Here is a 19217-nt window from a genome sequence, read left to right as displayed (position 1 = left end):
AGAGGCAAACTGGGGCTGGAGAGCGCTGGAAGGAAAGAGGTAGTCGAGAGCCTGCTGTGCCCCTGGTAGCGCAAACACATCATAGCATCCTGTGGTATTCAAGGGGCCCACAGTAACCAGGTGGAAATGGTACTCCTGCTGTGATGCCCTCATGGGGTGGTCCACGTATGCCCCTAACAATACAGCACAGCCTGGGTCTAACATCTGACTCCACACCATATTGCAAAACTGTGTTTAAAAAGCCTCCTACGTGTAAAGTCTTGAATACAGCAATGAAGCCATAAAACAAGAATACAGGTACCAGAGCTTTATTAGATGTTTCACTGGATACAAAGAAACTGGATTTTATATTACTCTTTTTTTACATTAAATACACATTCCTGTCATAAAAATTCACATTTGCTATACAGAACCGTAGGCATTTTTTACACAACATTAAAGTACCATTGAATAGATCCTAAAAAGAGAAGGTGCAGCTCTGTGAACCTTTGTGGGCACAACACACAGGGAGCTCCATGTCCTCAGTGTTACACAATTGTCCTTCCCACCAAAACAGAGAAAAGTCATTCAAATGCATTAATGCTCATTGGGAATAATAAGGCTTCTGTACAGAGACCCTGAAGATGTCAGGAGGCAGTGTGTCAATCCTAATCATCACTTACATGATCCTAAAGCTACTGATGACTGAGGCAGTCAAAAACTTAACAGCTGTTCTGGCAAGCCCAGATATTCCTTCTTTTTCTCCTTTTTAGAATTGTATTTTTAACAACATATTTTTATTATCAATAATAATAATAATAATAATAATTACACATAAACCCAGGATTCTGCTTTAAGGATCCCAGCTTCACAGCAAAACTGATTTCAGCTACCCAAGGAATCTCTCCTGATCAAATTGACTTTTGTGGGACCCAGAGCTGAGGGAGGCTCAGATGACATGTCATCTCAATGAAGTAAAAAAAAAAGCCTAAATGTACCTCCGTCTTAGCATATACTCATTGGCATATAATGCAATCTGGTTTTAATTTGGAGGGAGAAAGTTTATAACTGAATTCTCATCAGCCAAGGTGAGACCCATCTAAGAGGACATGTGTACATAACTTGGAGTGTAGAGATAAACCATCCCGGGGCATCAGATGTGGGACACTGTCATCTTTTAGCCCCGTACTTAACATCTTATAAGAACCTGTGGTTTGCTATGGTCTACTGAGGATGACAAACTGTAACACTCACTTCGAGCAGTGCTGCTCACAGCTGGCAGTTAAAGGGGGGCGTATGCAGAAGTTGAGATAACGAGCACTGAGCAGAGGCAAAGGAGAAGAATGGGAGGATGCTGCATTTTACCTACACAAAGATAACAGAAGAAGGTCTGAAATCAGACTTCTGCCTTACCTCAATCACTGTTCAGGTGGGTCTGACTGAAGCTGCCCTCACACCAAAGGTACGGTAGGGCAGGCACACTCTGCCTACTCCTGTCCAACTGGCCCTCTCTGTGTTCAGCATGTCTTTCAGAATTACCCTTGGCATCAGGCAGAGGCATGTCAGACAGAATAGCTGGAGCTGGCTATGGGAATGGCAGAAGGGTCGTACCTGTGGGCAATGAAGAGATTTCTAAGTGGAGCACTAGGTCCTGTGAGCCACTGTGGAATTACTATAGCCTTTTAAATTAAAGCTGCCATGGCTCCTGAAAGCAGAATGCTGTATGTGGTCAGGCCAGGCTACGCTGCTCAGCCTCTGACATTTATCATTTTCACATAAAGATTTTTACAGTCCAACCTAGACTACAGCAGAGTTCAAAGCTCTTCCTGTGAGTTTACAGCTACGCTCCAGCATGGGACATGAGCAGGACTGCATAGCACCCAGGCACTTCCCCAAAGCCGGGTATCACCTTCCTGCTATCGTGTCTGTATCCCAGAAGATGAATTTTAGGCCATTCAATTACATGCTCACAATTCCAGCTGGCATCAGCAGAAGCTGTGTGTGCACAGAAGTGATTTGATCTGTATCACACTGGAAATCACGTCTGTACCACCTTGTACAATCAAGGTAGTCAGTCAGGCAAACGTCCTGTTCTTTATTTACCAATACGTAAGTGAGCTCCAAGTAACTCCAAGTTTGACTCCTTAGTGCTGAAAAGTGAAGGAGTCAGCCCTACGGACAATCCCCATAACATTTGAAATCAGAACTGATAATTATGGGATTTAAACATTATTATGCAAATGCATTAAGGCAGGTTACATAACTGCCCTTTTCCTTTAGGATTAATTATTATTTCCTCATACACTGTAGACAATCCATACTCCCATACACACACATACCTACAAAACAGCAGCACGGTAAAAACTAAACAGATCACTGAACTCCAACATACTTGTAATCAATACGTTGCACATACTATACAGCATATTTTAACCTCATTATTGGGTAAACATACACAATTCAGAACAACATTGACTGTATGTAACACAGAAGCTACCACTGAGATATGGCAAACACATCATATACGCTATTAGCTTTTACTTCACTGAAAAGGCGTTTAGAAGTTTAAAATGGTGTTAACCGAACCATTGAAATCACCAAATAGCTTACTCAGTTGCTAATACCTAGTGCTCCCTATACTATATTCAGGATGAACAGCACTGGAGCTGTGTTTTCAGGGTGCTCCACTTTTTTGATATTGTGGAGTTAAGCTCCGCAACTTTAAATTTCTGTTGCAACACAGCACATGCTTACTACACACTGACTATCAGCTCCCCTCTCATCCCAGGGTAAAGGTTTAGTAACTACTTTGAAGTTAGTAGAAATGGCCTAGATGACAGAAAGACTTCGCCCAGCATACAGGATCGTACATTCCCTCTCACACACATATGTGCATATATATACACACACGGGTGTATGTTTAAAAGAATGGCTTGAAATGGCAGGACCTACAAAACCATTAATGTAACAAAAAGCAAATGGATATATAAATAACCCACTGATTTTTAAAACTAGGCTCCTGGGGTCTGATTCTGATCTTACCCCTCTCCACACAAGGCAGGAATCAGACCCCGGGACCAGATGCTCTTTGGTCCAAATTGCTGCAGGTTGGATTCGTACCGAATAAAGACATCTCAGCTTGTGTAAACCGAAAAAATGTAGCCAGGCAGGTTTACACCAGCCGAGACACTGCAGGTGTTGTGCAGCGCAGTCGCAATTTTTCGAGTATGACTGAAAAGAAAGGATCAAGTAATGACATGAAAACGTCAGAAAACAAAACCCTTGATGTGTACATGATGAACATAGAAAGGGGGGAAATGAGCACAGGAAGAAAAAAAGTGTTTTGGCAGAGAATGACATGACAGTTTGAGTAAATAGATGCTTATGAAGATCAATAGTGTAGACAGGTATTTTTCGTCTGATGGGCTGATTACAGTCATCTAATTTCCCATGTAAGATTCCTCATAATACGTGTGTAGAAACCTCCCAAATGAATCGAGTCAGAATAACTCATCTGACCCAACCCTGCAAGCACATTTCTGGTTGAAATCAAAGAGAGTTTTAGCTGCATATGGGTGGTAAAACCGGGCTCTTGAATGGTCCAGTTGTGCTGCATAGTCCCTTCTGGCTTATTCTTTTCTGGCGAGATCTCCCAAACAGTATCAACAGGGAGTGAATCCCTATCAGGACTTACAGTTTTGGGGCCTCGCAGATGAAATCGCCAGAAAAGCGTAGATAATATCCCCAACACACACTTTTTTGTTTTAGTAATTAAGGCAAGTTTGTTTACCTGTCCCTAACATAAAGTGCTGTGCTTCTCCAACAGAAAGAAGATCAACAGCTAAATGAAAAAAGAACTTTTCTGACCAAAATTTAACATTTTGCTAAGAGTTTTTTTCCCCATTAATGGAGAAACTATATGATTTGTCTATTATCCTTCTTATCAGAGGATTTTTTTTTTTTTGCTTTGCTTTTATTTACCAGCACCCAAATGATAATTACAATAAAACTGACGCTAAGCAAACATTTCATAACAATGCTAACAAGCTCAAGATAGCTCTATGTTTATTCATATATACAGGCACACACACACACTTTTCTTAAATACAGTAGAACATTTGCTTTAAGTACACCTCTGTGTAAGCAAAAAGCCTGGTGTGTCTGGTGTGTGTTTGAGTGGAGGGTCCCAGGAGGAACTCAAGTGTCATTGATGCTCCCAGATTAAACAGAATTTCGATCAGAACCCAAAAAAAGAAACCTAGGTTTTGCTTCACCCAAGGATTCAGATTACTTTACCATATTAAAAGGATAGGTTAACTCTTTTGACTATACGTAAGCAGCTGAAGGATGACAGTAAGAGTCTGGAAGGAAACAAATCCAGCTAAAGAGAAAAATTAAAAAAGCATTTTATACCACATCGCCAATAAATAAGCAAACATTTACATGTTTCTATGTGGGACACCCACATAGGGTGGGTTCAAAAAAAAACATATGCTCATGTTTCATTTTATGTGTCTGTTACATGAATTTTGCTTGGAGAGCCTGTGGAAAGTGGAAACGAAGTGCATCAACCCACCCCTTACCTTGCTCAGTTGTGGGTGAAAGCACTAGAGTCCTCCCCCTTGTTCAATGCAAATATGGGCTGTGACTCTTGGTAAACTTTTGAGGCAGTTCAGGCATAGTTTTAACACTGTAAAAAACCTAACTGGCTTAGATCACAGATTTCACTGGGGATGAATCTTAGAGTCCTAACCTATACAGAAAAAAATGCCACTGAAGGAGGCATCTTAACTTTGTAATAGGTTTTTTCAACCAAATTTATAATATGCCTGTCCAGAAACCCGAGTATCATTACGCAAGTGTGCATGGATGTCTTTGTGTCATATACGCACATTTAAATGTCTCATTACACTACACATACACTTAAGTGTTTCTTTATAGTACACACTTTTTCCAAGGCACCCTCTCAGTACAAAATAGCAGCAAGTGTTCATTTTATTCCACTACTTCCTAAATTAAAAACAACAACAAATCCCCTATAATCTGCCCATAACCCACCTGTTCAATAAGACCATTTTTGTTTTTCTAAACTCTGATGTTAGATGGTAGTCCTTATCATCTGACAGAAAATAGCAAAGGACCGTATGATGCCATTCTCTTTTCTCACTCAAAACAAAAGTTTTAGTAGCATCAATGGGAACTTGAGCTTAGTCTTATCCCATAAAGCTCTGCAATATTTCAAAGAGCATTTTCTATTTTTCGTTATAGCATCTAATGTTTTGCACAAATGAAATGTTTTACTTTCCAAAGTTGTGTGCCTGTGCATGGATGTGTCCAGGAGATATGACTGATTGCATTGTATCCAGTTAGGTGTCATACAGTGGCAATGCTCTCATTTTATAAATCAGTAAATTTTCCATATATTTGAGTTTTACATGTTTCAGGATGATCAGCGATTCTGCTGCTAGAACAGTGCCATTCAGTAGACTTCCAGCCATGTGTTATGCTGTATTATATCCCACAAACAACTGAAGGACTATATTGTTACTAGCTAGAAACTGAACTACTCTTCAGTACAGCAATTTTTCACTGATGAAACCAGCACTGACTTTTTTTGTAATCAGCAGAAAAGCGTTGTATTTGTAGCTGCCTTAAAGAGAATCTTAGACTGCACCTATTTTTTTTTTTAAATGCGGTTTTAGTTCTGCAGAAAGCAGGTTTCCACTATAGGAAAAAATCCTGTCCATCTTACAGTACACACGATTTACTAATCCTATGCCAAATCCATGCTAAACACAGGAAATTTCCCTATTAAATTCAGTGGATGACAGATCAGGCTCTTACATGAAATGAATCCTGGGAGGGAGTGCTGCTCCAAGCTGGCCTAACTTTGTTCCTGCTACAACCAGGGAAAATACACCCTGGCAGCTCCTGGTACAGAGTTAGGCCAGCACGACGTATCTGCTGACTTGGCCTAGGGCAGAGACGTTGGAAATCCCCATTTTGAGAATGAAAAGCAAGCAGTATTTAGTCTGTGCTCTGTGCAAGCTATGTAATACACCATGTTTACTGTCCACTGATGATGAGTGTGTTAAAGGCATGACTTTGGACTTACTTCACAAAGGCATTTAAACCTGTAGCTCACTGATAAATACGATCAGTTAAACCACCTAAGAGATGAAGTGTAGCGGCTTAAAATTTTTGGGCCAGATATACTGTCCTCGGTCTCCCGGTGTGACGTGCACACCATTAGGAATCCTACCATGGGCAGGCAGAGGGCAATATACATCCCGTTGCTCCGAAAGCAGCAAATTTCTTGGCACTGTTCATAACCATAGAAGACAAATGAATCGTATTTGGTACCTTATGGAAAACATGTAAATGGCCTTCTTTTATCAAACACTGTAAACATGTTTGGTTTTGCTCTTCACATGAAACAAAAATGTAAAAAATGATCATAATTGATTAAAACATTTCCCCCACGCCCACCCACTAAAGCCCTAAACACCTCAGTGTGTTATAGGAAGATCAGTGTTTTACAAGATAATTCTTTTAAAATGCAATTTTTTTTTTTTAATTCTAAGTAATGCAACAACACACATATTATAGTACTATCAAGTAGTGTCATCTTCACCTTCATCCAGGTCATAGTTGAGCTTTATGACTGTGCTGATAAAGTCACCAAGTTCTACAAAATCTGCAGTGATAATATTCACACCACTTTCTCCTGGTTTCTGAGTTCGGACCCACTGCATCATTGCAGGAAGAGCCCTAAGGAGAAAACAGGAACAATAATTACTCAAAAATCAGCAAGACAAATGCATCAAGGCAGGATTTACCAATAGTGACTCTAAGGGAACCACGTGAAAAAGGACACAGGTTACTGCTCAGGCTTTTTGAAAACGCTTCTTTGTATAATTTTCATTCTCTGTGGAAAGAATATATGTTGATTACATTTCAACTTCTCAGTAGAAAAGAATGAAAGGAAGATCATACAGGCTCACATTGATCTTGCCTAGGGGCAAGGACCAGATACCTTTTTGATGTTATCTGGCCATATGACTCCATTGGATTTCTTAATGGAAGAAGAAGTAACAGAGAACTCAAGTCGTCTGCAGAGCATGTTTGACACATTTAAGTTAATACTGAAACTAATATTTTGGGGGACGCTGGAGCAACCATGATTTCTGCAATATAAGTACAGCATATACCAATGACCCTTTCTTTCCCAGTATTAATATCCTAGCCATGGATTATATTTAATCATAAACCAGCAGTTAGTAACTGAAATAAAGCACACCACAGTCATAACAACTCTTTTCTAAGATGGCATATTTTATTATGTAGGACCCTTAGCATGGGAATACTGAGGTGTAAAAGATGTCTGCCTAATTGCGTTTGTGAGTATAAAGAATTTTTTCTAACACCATGGAAATATAAATTAATGATCACAAGAAATATCCATGGGAAAATAAAGGAATATGGCTCAGTCCTTCTGAGCAAGTCAAGCAGCAAGATCCAGAAGAAGTGATCAGAGTTCCAAAAAATAAGGTACAGATTTTTCAGAGAAAGTGTATTTTTCAGAGAAAGGGTAATTGGCCATTGGAACAAACTCACAATGACTGTGACAAACTCTGCAGCACTTGGAGTCTTTAAATCAAGCCTGGATGTCATTCCAAAAATACACTCTCGGTCAACCTCAAGCTGCTGAGTTAAATAAAAGAACCTACAGATTGGGCAGGACCACAGTCAGTTTAGATGAAGACTGTGTTCTCCCTTTGCTCTAAAATCTATACATCTGTGGTTCCCCCTCAGCCAGCATGTTGTACAGAGGCAAGGTACATGTAAAATGTTGGCCTGACAGAAATTTAAATCAAGCTGAACACGCTGAACCTAAATCTGCTCCCCAAAGCCTTAGGAAAACAGATCTAAAGAAAACAGAACTATTAGCAGTCACAGACTGTACTTGTCAGTGGCCACCAGAATCAGTCATTTTTTAAAACAATTTTGTACAGTAAAAACCCAAGTCGTTATAATTAGCCCCCTCTATGATTTTGCAAGAGAATGAACAACATCAAGGTTTTGCTTCAGCAAAATGGGCTTAAATCCAGAGTAAGATCCACATTTAAGACTAGCAACACATTGATTCAATATGACTGAAGCACATGAATGTATGCACACCAGCTCATAAAACTGAGCTTAAGCACTCTGCTATATAAGAACCCAGCCAGAATCTTTAGATTTAAGTTTATGCAATCCTGAAAAGCTGCACTCCGTGGCATTGTAACAGGCACAGGTCAGGTGTTAAATATCCATCAATGCCTGGACTGTTTGAAAAGATCTGTGAGCAACCAGAACCAGGACAGATCTCAGCAGAACAGCATGGACCACCAAGGTGATAAAAGGCAGCTCAGAGAAGCTGAAAACTCCACTGCGTCTGTCACACGCAAGAGAGACTGACGAACACTGGGCAAAGACACAAGGCTGAACTTCTAAGATGGCAGTATGTTGCCTTTGTCTTTAATATCATCCTACTTAAGTTCAAAGAGTTTCAGATTTAAAGGTGAACTGACTGATCGTAGACAAGCACAGACTTTTCCTTCCTTCCTTCTGCATAAGTTGATACCCTTGATATTTTACTCCCCCTTGAGGCGTAATTAACTTCTTTTGGTGTCCTTTATTTGTTCTAAAGCTGGTTCTGATGTAATTCTGTCTTCACACCATAGAGTTTACTGTCTATACACTTAGCCTTATAGACTGAAACACTGTTTTCTTTTTCCTACTGTGCTCTTATTAAGCCAGCCTTTAATAGTCATGCCTCCTTTTGATTCGTGCTCTAAGTTAAACTCAGTTTGCCCTGCCATTTCATCTCCAGTTAGACTTGATGGTTAAATGGGTTATTTACATTTTACTGATATTTCACACAGGACACAGTTGCTTGACCCTTTGCTCGTATGCAAACTGTTAGATAAAGTCACAGATATCTTTTGTTCATGAGACTAGAGTGCATTTAAAAATAAGTCAAAAAGTGAATCAGATTATCCAACAAAAAACTTATTGCATAGAAAAGCAAATGAACAAAATCCTGTAAAAAAACAATATCTGAACAAAAGATTCCACTGACCTTTAAGATTTGATCTAGGCCACGCAACCCTGCTTATGATAAAAATTCATAGAAAAAACCCATACAGATCATCTTCCTCCCATAGTGCCATCTTGAAAGTAGATCACATCAATGACTGTAAGAAGCCCTACGTTGCTCCGTTTCAGTACAAATATCTCACATGCTCAAAATAATTATTAGAATAAGCGTGCTTTAACATTCCTCAGGGTGCCTTTGTGCTAGCAGCACAAACCTTGTTCACCCTTCCTTGTAATTTCCACTCTCTGCATGCCTCAAACTTGTAATTGTTCTCATTAAGGGTTTTAGTCAGAAGAACAAACCATGCTGTGTGGCAGCCACCTACATGACTGTGCTCACAGAAACCCAATATATACTATGGTCTTTGTAGATATCTTGCAATGTTGATAAGAAATGATCTTGCGCATGAGCAACAGCCAACATGGCTTCACCACGGGCAAGTCATGCCTGACAAATCTGGTGGCCTTCTACAATGGTGCTACAGCATTAGTAGGTAAGGGGAAAGCAACAGATGTCATTTACCTGGACTTATGCAAAGTGTCCCACACAACATCCTGGTCTCTAAATTGGAAAGGCATGGATTTGATGGATGGACCACTTGGCGGATAAGGAACTGGCTAGATGGCCGCACTCAAAGGGTTGCAGTTAACAGCTCAATGTCTAAGTGGAAACCAGTGACGAGTGGTGTTTCTCAAGGGTCAGTACTGGGCCCAGTGCTGTTTAACATCTTTGTCAGCGACATGGATAGTGGGATTGAGTGCACCCTCAGCAAGTTTGCCGACAACACCAAGCTGTGTGGTGCGGTCAACACGCTGGAGGGAAGGGATGCCATCCAGAGGGACTTGGACCGGCCTGAGAGGTGGGCCTGAGCAAACTTCATGAAGTTCAACCAGGCCAAGTGCAAGGTCCTGCACCGGGGTCATGGCAATCCCAAGCACAAATACAGGCTGGGCAGAGAATGGATTGAGAGCAGCTCTGTGGAGAAGGACTTGGGTGTACTGATGGATGAAAAGCTGGACATGAGTGGGCAATGTGCACTCACAGCCCAGAAAGCCAAGCTTATCCTGAGCTGCATTAAAAGAATTGTGGCCAGCAGGTCAAGGGATGTGATTCTGCCCCTTTGCTCTGCTCTGGTGAGATCCCACCTGGAGTACTGCATCCAGCTTTGGAGTCCCCAACATAAGAAAAACATGCATCTGTTGGAATGGGTCCAGAGGAGGGCCACAGGTGATCAGAGGGCTGGAGCATCTCTCCTGCGAGGACAGGCTGAGAGACTTGGGGTTCAGCCTGGAGAAGAGAAGGCTGCAGGGTGACCTTATAGCAGCCTTTCAGTACCTAAAGGGGGCCTACAGGAAAGATGGGGAGGGACTCTTTATGAGCGAGTGTTGCAATAGGACAAGGAGTAACGTTTTTAAACCGAAAGAGAGGAAATTTAGATTAGATATTAGGAGGAAATTCTTTACTGTGAGGGTGGTAGGACGCTAGAACAGGCTGCCCAAAGAAGTTGTGGATGCCCCATCCCTGGAAGTGTTCAAGGCCAGGTTGGATGGGACTTTGAGCTGCCTGGTCTAGTGGAAGGTGTCTCTGCCCATGGCAAGGGGCTGGAACTGGATAATCTTTAAGGTCCTTTCCAACCCAAATTATTCTATGATTCTATGATATGCAAGCGTTTCAAGAGTGCAAACCCCGATAGCACCACTGCCTCTGTGTTACACAGGTCCTGGCTCTCCTATGGAGGATGTTGATCTCCATGCTTAAGGTCTCACTAGAGCTCTGGCACCAATGGTTCAGATCCCAACCTTGCAAGGGCTGAAGACAGCACAGCCATGGGCGTACAGGCCATGTCTGTAGATACTCAAGGTTAGTAATCTCTGCTGTTACTCCACTAACAACAGAGGTGTAGTCATACTGTAACTACAGACACAACTCTGTTACGCTGGTGTAATAATATTTCCTAATAAAACAGTATCATGCTGGTAACAATGACAGCAACACCACTACTGAAACTGCATGCAGGACAGGCTCTAGCTCTCCTGAGGGCAATCTCAAGTCTTCCAGCTCTCCTGTGCCTCAGCTGCCTCTGCTGTAAATGATACAGTGAAAGCTGGATGAGTTGCTCAGGAGTCCTACTGGCCTCAGAGATGTGTTATGAGGTTTCAGCACAGTGAGTAAATGTTCTGAAGGGCATATAAGATGAAAAGTACTACGTTAACATGCTAACAGATGGAAAAGCTGACAGATGCAGAATACTTGCAGCCCTCAGACTTACTGAGTCGGCTGCATCCCGCAGCTGTGCAGTCCAGCCCTTGCAGCCACAATCCCAGTTCTTGCAAGGAATCACTTCTAACCCTTAGGGGTTGCAAAGACCACTGTGTAACATTGAGACACACACACACACGTGCTGCTTGGCTTAGCCTAGAGCCCAGGAGGAGAGAAGGTGTATTTGTCAGCAAAACCTGAGTGGGGAGAAAGAGAGGAGTCTCCTCCTCTGCTCTACCACCTGGGACTCCTGCTGCAGCTCCATCAACCTGGGTTGGTGCTGGCCAGATCTGATCCTGCCAGGCCAGTGCAGCACTCCCCCACAAACCAGCATCTGAAGTCAACTACTTTTTCCACATCCCCATCAGGAGAGGAGAGCTAGCAGCACAAGCAGGGCAGGGATGGGAAAGCCACAGGACTGGGGGACTTGAGCAGTGGTGGGGAAGGAGGGGAATGGCACATTGCCCGGGTTTGACTATGGATTGAGATCAGTAATCTTGGTCAAAAATTTTCTGTCCTGAAGGGATATGCAGAACTATCATTTATTTGCACTGACTGGGAACCAGGTGGTACCACACTGCTGTCCCTCACTCCCAGGGGGGTGACAGAGCAGAGGGATGAAAGCGATGTGACTGGATGTGATGTGGAAGGACCTCGTGGGAAGGGCTGTGGTCCAGCCCAAGCCCACCACCGCTGCACCTTGCCACCAGCAGCCAGATCCACCCCACCACCCATGCTGCCCAGCAGCCTCCCACAGAGGCTCTTGGATGCACCAAAAAGCCCGCATGAGAATGGGGAGAGCAGAGGAGATCTGAACGGTAGGGACCTATCTATGCTGGACAATGCAGTGTCATGCAGAGATATTTAATGTGGCTATATTTCTTCTGAAACCACAGCTTTTATCTCTAGGTGGCATCCAACTAGGTCAGTCAGAGGTATTAATCATGGCAGCATGGCTTGGATAATCAGGATGGCTAACCTCATGCATGTCCTACATCACCGTTTCCAGACTTTTTTTGTTGAGGAGCCACATACTTTGTCATATAGGATTGAAATAGTGATTTTCATTTACAACCCAGTAAAATCTAGGTTCAGCTTTGACAGTTATTAACTCTGTTTTCCCTGTTCTGTTTGCTTGCTCATATAAACAGCAATGTGTGCAGATTTCTTTTTAAGTTTTTCATTTCTTTCAGGAACCATTTTCTGATGCATTAAACTCAGCTGAGAAACACTGCTCTAAACCACAAAACATGCACAGCCCTTTTCAAAGCTATTGAATATTCAAGACTTTTTTTTTCTTTTAATCTATCAAAGATCTCAAGTGAACTCCAATGGTATTGAATTTTGTTTAAAAAATAATAATTAAACATTCAAGTAGCTTCAGTTCAAGTAGCAAAACTGTGAATCCCACTATGAGCTTTCATAAAGAAAATATGACATAACTAATTGCATTAAAATTTGGTTTAAAAAATTTGCTCTTAGGCTATTTTAGTTCAGAAAGAGAGGTGGTCGGGGTTTTTTTTTAAGTGTTTGAGTCATCAAAGCCTGACAACGTGACAGAAGACTAATGACAGCAGCGCTCTAAGACAGGACCTCCTGTGGCAAAACAGCCATTCCTCTCTGCAGAGCTTTCAAGGGAGAGGAGGAAGAAAAGAAACTTCGTAAACACAAAAAAAAAGAAAAAAGGGGCTGTTCATTGTTTAATGAGAGTTTGGTCACTAAAGGCAGGGAACAGATTTTCTTCTGGAGTGCAGGGAGCCAGCAGAATCTAATCCAGACTGAGAAACCGGTCTCACTTACAGAGCGTGATGCTGCCTAGCATTAAGCACCCATTACCAGTAACACCAGTGAGAACTGAAGCATGTCCACTTGCTCAGGGCAGAAGTGACATATGGCATTTTTTCCCTCTCCAGCAAGGCACACACCCCGCTTTCCTGCAGCCTTTTGCAAATAGGCATTACTGTTCAAGAAAAACAGCACTCCTCTGCAGGAGGATGTATTCACATGAGCCTGAATCCCTACTCTTTAACTTTTCACCCCCTCCATCCAATTTTACCCACGTTTGCAAGTACACTGATTAATTCTGGAGCCATAATTCAGCACATGCTGACTTTGGCTTTTCAAGGATGCTGAGAATTCATCGCTCCCATGGGAGCAGTGGATGTCTCATGTGTCACTGAATCATAAACAGTGACATTCAAAGTCATTCAAGTTCATCCAGCGCATCCTGGGCAGGATCAACTACACAAAGATCAACTATTCAAACCACTCCCAGCAAATGTTCAGTTTAATCAGTTCTTACAGGGCTCCAGTGATGGACACATCACAAGCTTCCTCTGAATAGAGCATCCCTAAGTTAATATCCTTATGCATCCTCATTAGCTTCAACTGGAATTCTAGATGCCACCAGAAATAGTGGCATTAAGGTGTGCTATTCAAGAGCGTTCACCATGTTCTCACTCTGTTCCTGCTTAAGATTTACTGTTCATCAGTAAATAAGTTTCCCTGCAGAAGAAGAACCTTAGGTACCATTCCACAGTACATCATTCTACCATAATTCTCTTCTATGGCAAAACTAGTTTAAAAGGTCCTCTTGTTTCACATGCCAGCCATTTGTTTCTGCCCCCTGATCAAAATTTACCTCTGATTAAAATTTATCGCAGTTGTGCTGAGAGACCTGTAACGACAAAGTAAAAAGCAGCATATGGAAATGGTCTGGATTACCAGAAACAAATCAGCCATTTTTGCTCTCCCTCTCTCCCAAATGGCTGTAGTTCATTGAAGAGATTTGATTTACACCAGGACTTCACGAATTGTCGAATTGTCACAAACAAGGAACAAATTAACTGAAGCACAGAGATTTACACGAGCTCAGCATGAACAGGCTGTGAAGGAACTCCTTAGATGCACTTCCTTACTCTTCAGATCCTCTTTAGGCAGCAGTGGTGTGGTCATAAAATCGGCATTACCAAGGCCAGACCAACTAGAACCAGAAAATTTGGGCAATGCTGGGTGACAGGTTATTATTAATAGTCTCAATGGCACACAGGTGGGAATTCCTTTCCCTGGATCCTGAATGGATGTTACACTGCCCATTGGCTGCCATGTTGCAAAAACTACCAACATTAACATCCAACAGCCCTGAATCCATTACTCCAAAATACTTATCTATAATTCAGTCACCTCCAATTGCTTTATACAGTTTGGAAACACATCTAATCAGATAACACAGACAACTGTGCTGGGGTCAGATGAATATTTTAACGTAATTGATCATAGCACTGTACTCTGCAGAGTCACCAGGGGCCAGATGTCTTCACTCTCCAATTGAGCTGTTCTTGGTTTTCTGGGTTTCATTTTTAAGGGAAGGCAGATATGAGCTCAAAAGGGCCTTTCCTGCCCTCCCTTCAAAGAACATTTCAGCTGAATTTATTGAACCTACACCTCTAACTTGTACAAAAACCCCACAATGGGATATTTAATAGCAGCAAATGATGGTTCTGGAGGTGATTAATGTTCAACATCCTATTTTTTTTGCCTGATTCTGTGTTTTTAGACATTGCCCCTACAACAATAACTAACAGCACGAGGAATGCAGACAGACAGCAAAGGAATCAGCGGACCCCATAGTATAAAAGACTTCATTAATGAGGCAACTTTGGTATTTTGGCTACTCTCTTGGTTAATGTACTCTTGAGCTGAAGTGGGAAATGCCAAAGTTAAATGCTTGACTGACTACCACACACGAAGTGAGGCATTTAGCTTTTACATCATGACTGAAGAAGGCCTTGTAACACACCGTAGTTACACTAATATGGAAAAATATGTGATAGCCCATGGATTAACAGGAAAACTACTGCCTGCCATGAGGATGCCTGTGATCAAAGCCTGTTTTTTTTTTCAGCGATCCAATAGCTTAAGTTATACAAGCTCCTCAATTGCTCTTTTAATGAGTTTTATCTTTGGAGATTACATGGGGGAGTAACATCTTCCATTTTCATATCAGTGGTACATGTTTTAAGCTATGAAAAAGATGGGAAAGAGAGATCTGAGTGCTGTTCAGATGTCATTCCTTTCAAGCTTTTGTGGCCCAAAGAGAGATAAGCCTGAACATCCATTTACACAGGTATCTGCATGTGGCATAGTTTACCTGCTTGACACAGTCACTCCTGGTCCCAGTTCCAGCCACAATTCTGTTCAAGAAATGCGAAGAAATTCACAGAAATGACAGAAAACATGGACTATCTATGGAAATAGGAACTGAAAATTATTCCACTGCCAGTGAAACAGAGAAAAACCTCTGTGGAAGCTGGAAATCTTATTCATTCGTGAAACATCAGTGAGTATACTACAAGGAAGCAATCCACCCAAGAGAGTTCAAATGGAAAATTATGACAAAAATAATTCCCCTTGATAAAAGGTACAGGGAGAGTGTCATTTTTCATCACTGCTGCTATCTGGACAGCAAGAAGCAGCAGAGAGGATAGTAAGAGCTTCAGGCTGCACATCCAAGTAATAGAAATTGGGCATAATTACAGCTTTCATTTGAATGATATTGTGATTAAAACAAGTCAGGAAATGAGATGGTGGGGGACAAAATTATATAGGAACATAAATTTCTTTGGTTAATTAAAAAAATTAAATGTCTAGTTAATGTTCAATGTAGCAAATTAAACATTCTTTTCTTACTTTTTGGTCTCTTAAAATTTAAATAATTTTAAACTAGGTGTCATTTTAAAATAAAGTTATTTTGAAACTGTCAAAATACTTCAATATTTCTAAAACATTAAGTTAGAAAATATCAAGGTGAAATGTTTTCCTACATATTTCCCTCAAATTCAATTAGTCATCAAGTTTGACCCAGTTTCCCAAATAGTACCAATCGTGCTCAGAGATCTATTTTTCCAGCAAATTTCTGTTTAGCACCAAAATTCCTCCCTGCTGTACCTCTCTCCATCTGAGGCATCACCTCTTCTGCTTCCTGCTGTTGTTACTTTTGATAATATTAGCAACCGCCTTTTTGCCTGGACTGAACTTCCTCCGCCTCTCTCTCCACCAAGCCTTTACATGCCAGGACAGTTTTAGTGTTTCCCTTGCAAGGTCTGTATCAAATAGATACACAGCACCCAGGATCCTTATTACACTGCTGTAATTGCTACCCAGGGTTTTGCCACCCAGCACCCCAGCCCAGCACCTGGAGCGCAGGCTGCGGGGGTCTAGGCTCATCACACACCCACCATCTCCTGCGCAACAACTGCTTCATCTCACCAGTGAAGGAGACTAAGCTGCTTATTATCCTTTATACATTTCCTGGCTTCTAGCTCTGGCCTCACACAGCTAAACCAGCTTTGTTAATCAGCTGGATCCCAGAGGCAATATCCTCCTAAATAGCATCCTGGGCACTGCTGTGAATCATTTACCAGGAGCAGCCTTCCCCGAGCTATTCCTCATTCCTTCCACTTGCCTTCCTCACCGCCCAGTATTAACGAGCCCAAAGCATTCATATGATAAAACCTGTATTATACCAATTATAATTATGCCAAATACAGTACCCAGGAGATATTACAGAATAGCCACTGCCCTTTCACAGTGAAAAATGTTTGTTCTGGCTACAGCTGGGGGAGATATGCTCACCAGGCTACCTTCCTGCCAACGTGGTCCCACATCAGGGGGATTTTTCCCCTAACAGAGACTTCTCTGACTTCTCAATAACCAGTGGGTCTATGAACGATACTGCAATAGCAGCTGCTTCCCCCATCTCTGGGTGGTGGCTTCTCACATGCCTTGAGACCAGACTGCTCCTGGGGCTCCCATAAGCAACCCAGCAGGGAGAGGAATGCTGCGCCACCCGGTCCTGTCCTCCCATCTCCAGCAACAAACCAAGTGGGATGGACAGGGCCATGCACAGCTGGCTGTGAAAAGGTGGGTTAGCAGCCGTGCCGTCCTCCTGTAGAAGGGATCCTGGGAGGAACCTGGTAATGATCTCTGTTCCTCTTTCAAAAGCTGAGAGAGCTCAGCTTAAAAGCAGTCAGCTTTCTCACTCCTGGTTTTCCAGCTGTAAAACTGTTGGAAAACTTGACTGCTCTGATGGGAGGGAGCCCTTCTCTCACTTCTAGCCTAGATTTATTTAGTCAGTGTATAACTGTTGCTCTTGTGAGAACACTGGCCTTTAGCCTGAACTGTTCTTTTCCCTCCCTGGTATTTATTCCCCTGTGATATTTATAGACAGTAATCACATAGCCTCTCAGGCTTCATTGTGCTAGGATAAACAAGACAAGCTCTCTCCATGTCTTCAGCAATTCATTCCCTGATTATCCTAGTTAGTAGTCCCTCTCTGCATCTGTTCCAATTTTAATCTACTCCCCAGAACACGGATGATCAGAATTGCACAGGATATCCAAAAAGATACCCTACCTGCACCTTGGCAGCAATATCCCCACCTTTCTGCACATGCTAGAAATGCCTTAGTGCGTACCAAGAGGATACGGCTCTTTTTCCCAGATGCTTTCCACTGAGGGCTCAGCTTTAGCCAGCCATGGGTGACACTCCAGCATCTGCTGTGCTCGGCTTCCCCAGATGATGAAAACCCACTTTAGCCACGCTCCCACCATTATGGCCTTGCATTTTATACCACTGAATTCCAGCTTATTTCTGAATATGGCAGGCATCCGCTTCTTGCCATATGCTACCCCTCAGCTTTCCTCTGTTACGATGATAGCCTCTTACTTTGTGTTATCAGCAAAATCCATTAGCAGTCTCCTACAGCTGAATCAAAGGTCCTTCATGGAAATATTAAAGACAACCGGGCTCTTTGAGGAATGCTACCATTACCTTCTCTTCAGTCTGACACTTCCAACCAGTCTCAGCTCCATTTCTGATTCCCAAATTCCTTTTCGGTTGATAATATCCTACTTAACACTTTACCAGCTACATTATTGAAATCCAAAAAATTTCCTGTAAAATTTCCATAGAATTAGTTACAAAAACAAATCAAGATCATTTGACACCACCCACCTTTGGCAAAACCTCATCAACATTTATCCTATTTTCCATTAACCTCTGTATCTTTAATTATCACTTCTTTCCAGTTAAACTGTTCAGTCTTGCCTTCTGAAAGCTTGGGGGGACTCAGACCATTCCCCTGACATTTTTAGATAAGGGCATTATGTTTGCTGCTTTTCACTCTAAGCCACTGTTTCCATATGTCTGCTTTAATGCTTGCACTGCTCATGCTAGTCCTTCAGCAATTCTGCTATGGAGATTACACAGATCACACTCCACTCTGCTTGAATGTATTCACTTCTTACAGCTTTTGTAAAATATCTTCCCCAGTGATACTGGGAGTCGCAAAGAAGGGTCCAAGAGGAATCCTGACAATTTGAACACTGGATGAAAAACTATTTTCCAGGCTCCACACTGAATATAGAACAATTTAACATGATGATAAGCAGGATTAATGCAGTTATTTTAACCAACTCATGAGGGCTATCATTAAGGTAGCAGAGGTACAGTTTACTTACTGCACTGTGCAAAGGAATGCACTGGAAAGAATAAAATTTGCTTGTTTCACTCTGGTAGATATTTTTGCTGATCTTTTAGCCACCCTTTTTAACATTTATTACTGGCAGATTTTGTAATCAACTGCTAGTAGTCATACTTTCTTTTAACTCAGCATTATAGCCAACAGTCTTGAAATGTCTAGGTGACGCAAGCAATGGCAACAGAACATGACTGACAGCAAAATCAGATCAGCCATAAAGCTGGGTCAGGCTCTTCCACATTGCACAGTCCCAAATCAGTAACTCTAGACTACATCTACCGTCTTGCTGCCCATCTT

The 19217-nt window shown here is 42.0% G+C and overlaps 1 protein-coding gene across 1 annotated transcript in view; it reads right to left on the bottom strand.

The window, feature by feature from the left end:
• Nucleotides 1-292: 292 nt before the first annotated feature.
• PLCXD3 (phosphatidylinositol specific phospholipase C X domain containing 3) overlaps nt 293-19217 on the bottom strand; it is a 90493-nt gene continuing 71568 nt past the window's right edge. The window contains exon 3 of the mRNA XM_063320486.1: nt 293-6750. Within this exon, the coding sequence (XP_063176556.1) occupies nt 6594-6750 (157 nt within the window). The 3' untranslated portion in view covers nt 293-6593. The remainder of the gene's footprint in view (nt 6751-19217) is intronic.

The sequence above is a fragment of the Chroicocephalus ridibundus genome, chromosome Z (assembly GCF_963924245.1).
Source record: "Chroicocephalus ridibundus chromosome Z, bChrRid1.1, whole genome shotgun sequence".
Classification (NCBI taxonomy): Eukaryota; Metazoa; Chordata; class Aves; order Charadriiformes; family Laridae; genus Chroicocephalus; species Chroicocephalus ridibundus.
Note: the sequence above shows the minus strand (reverse complement) of the source record. Positions and strands in the feature narration are given on the sequence as shown.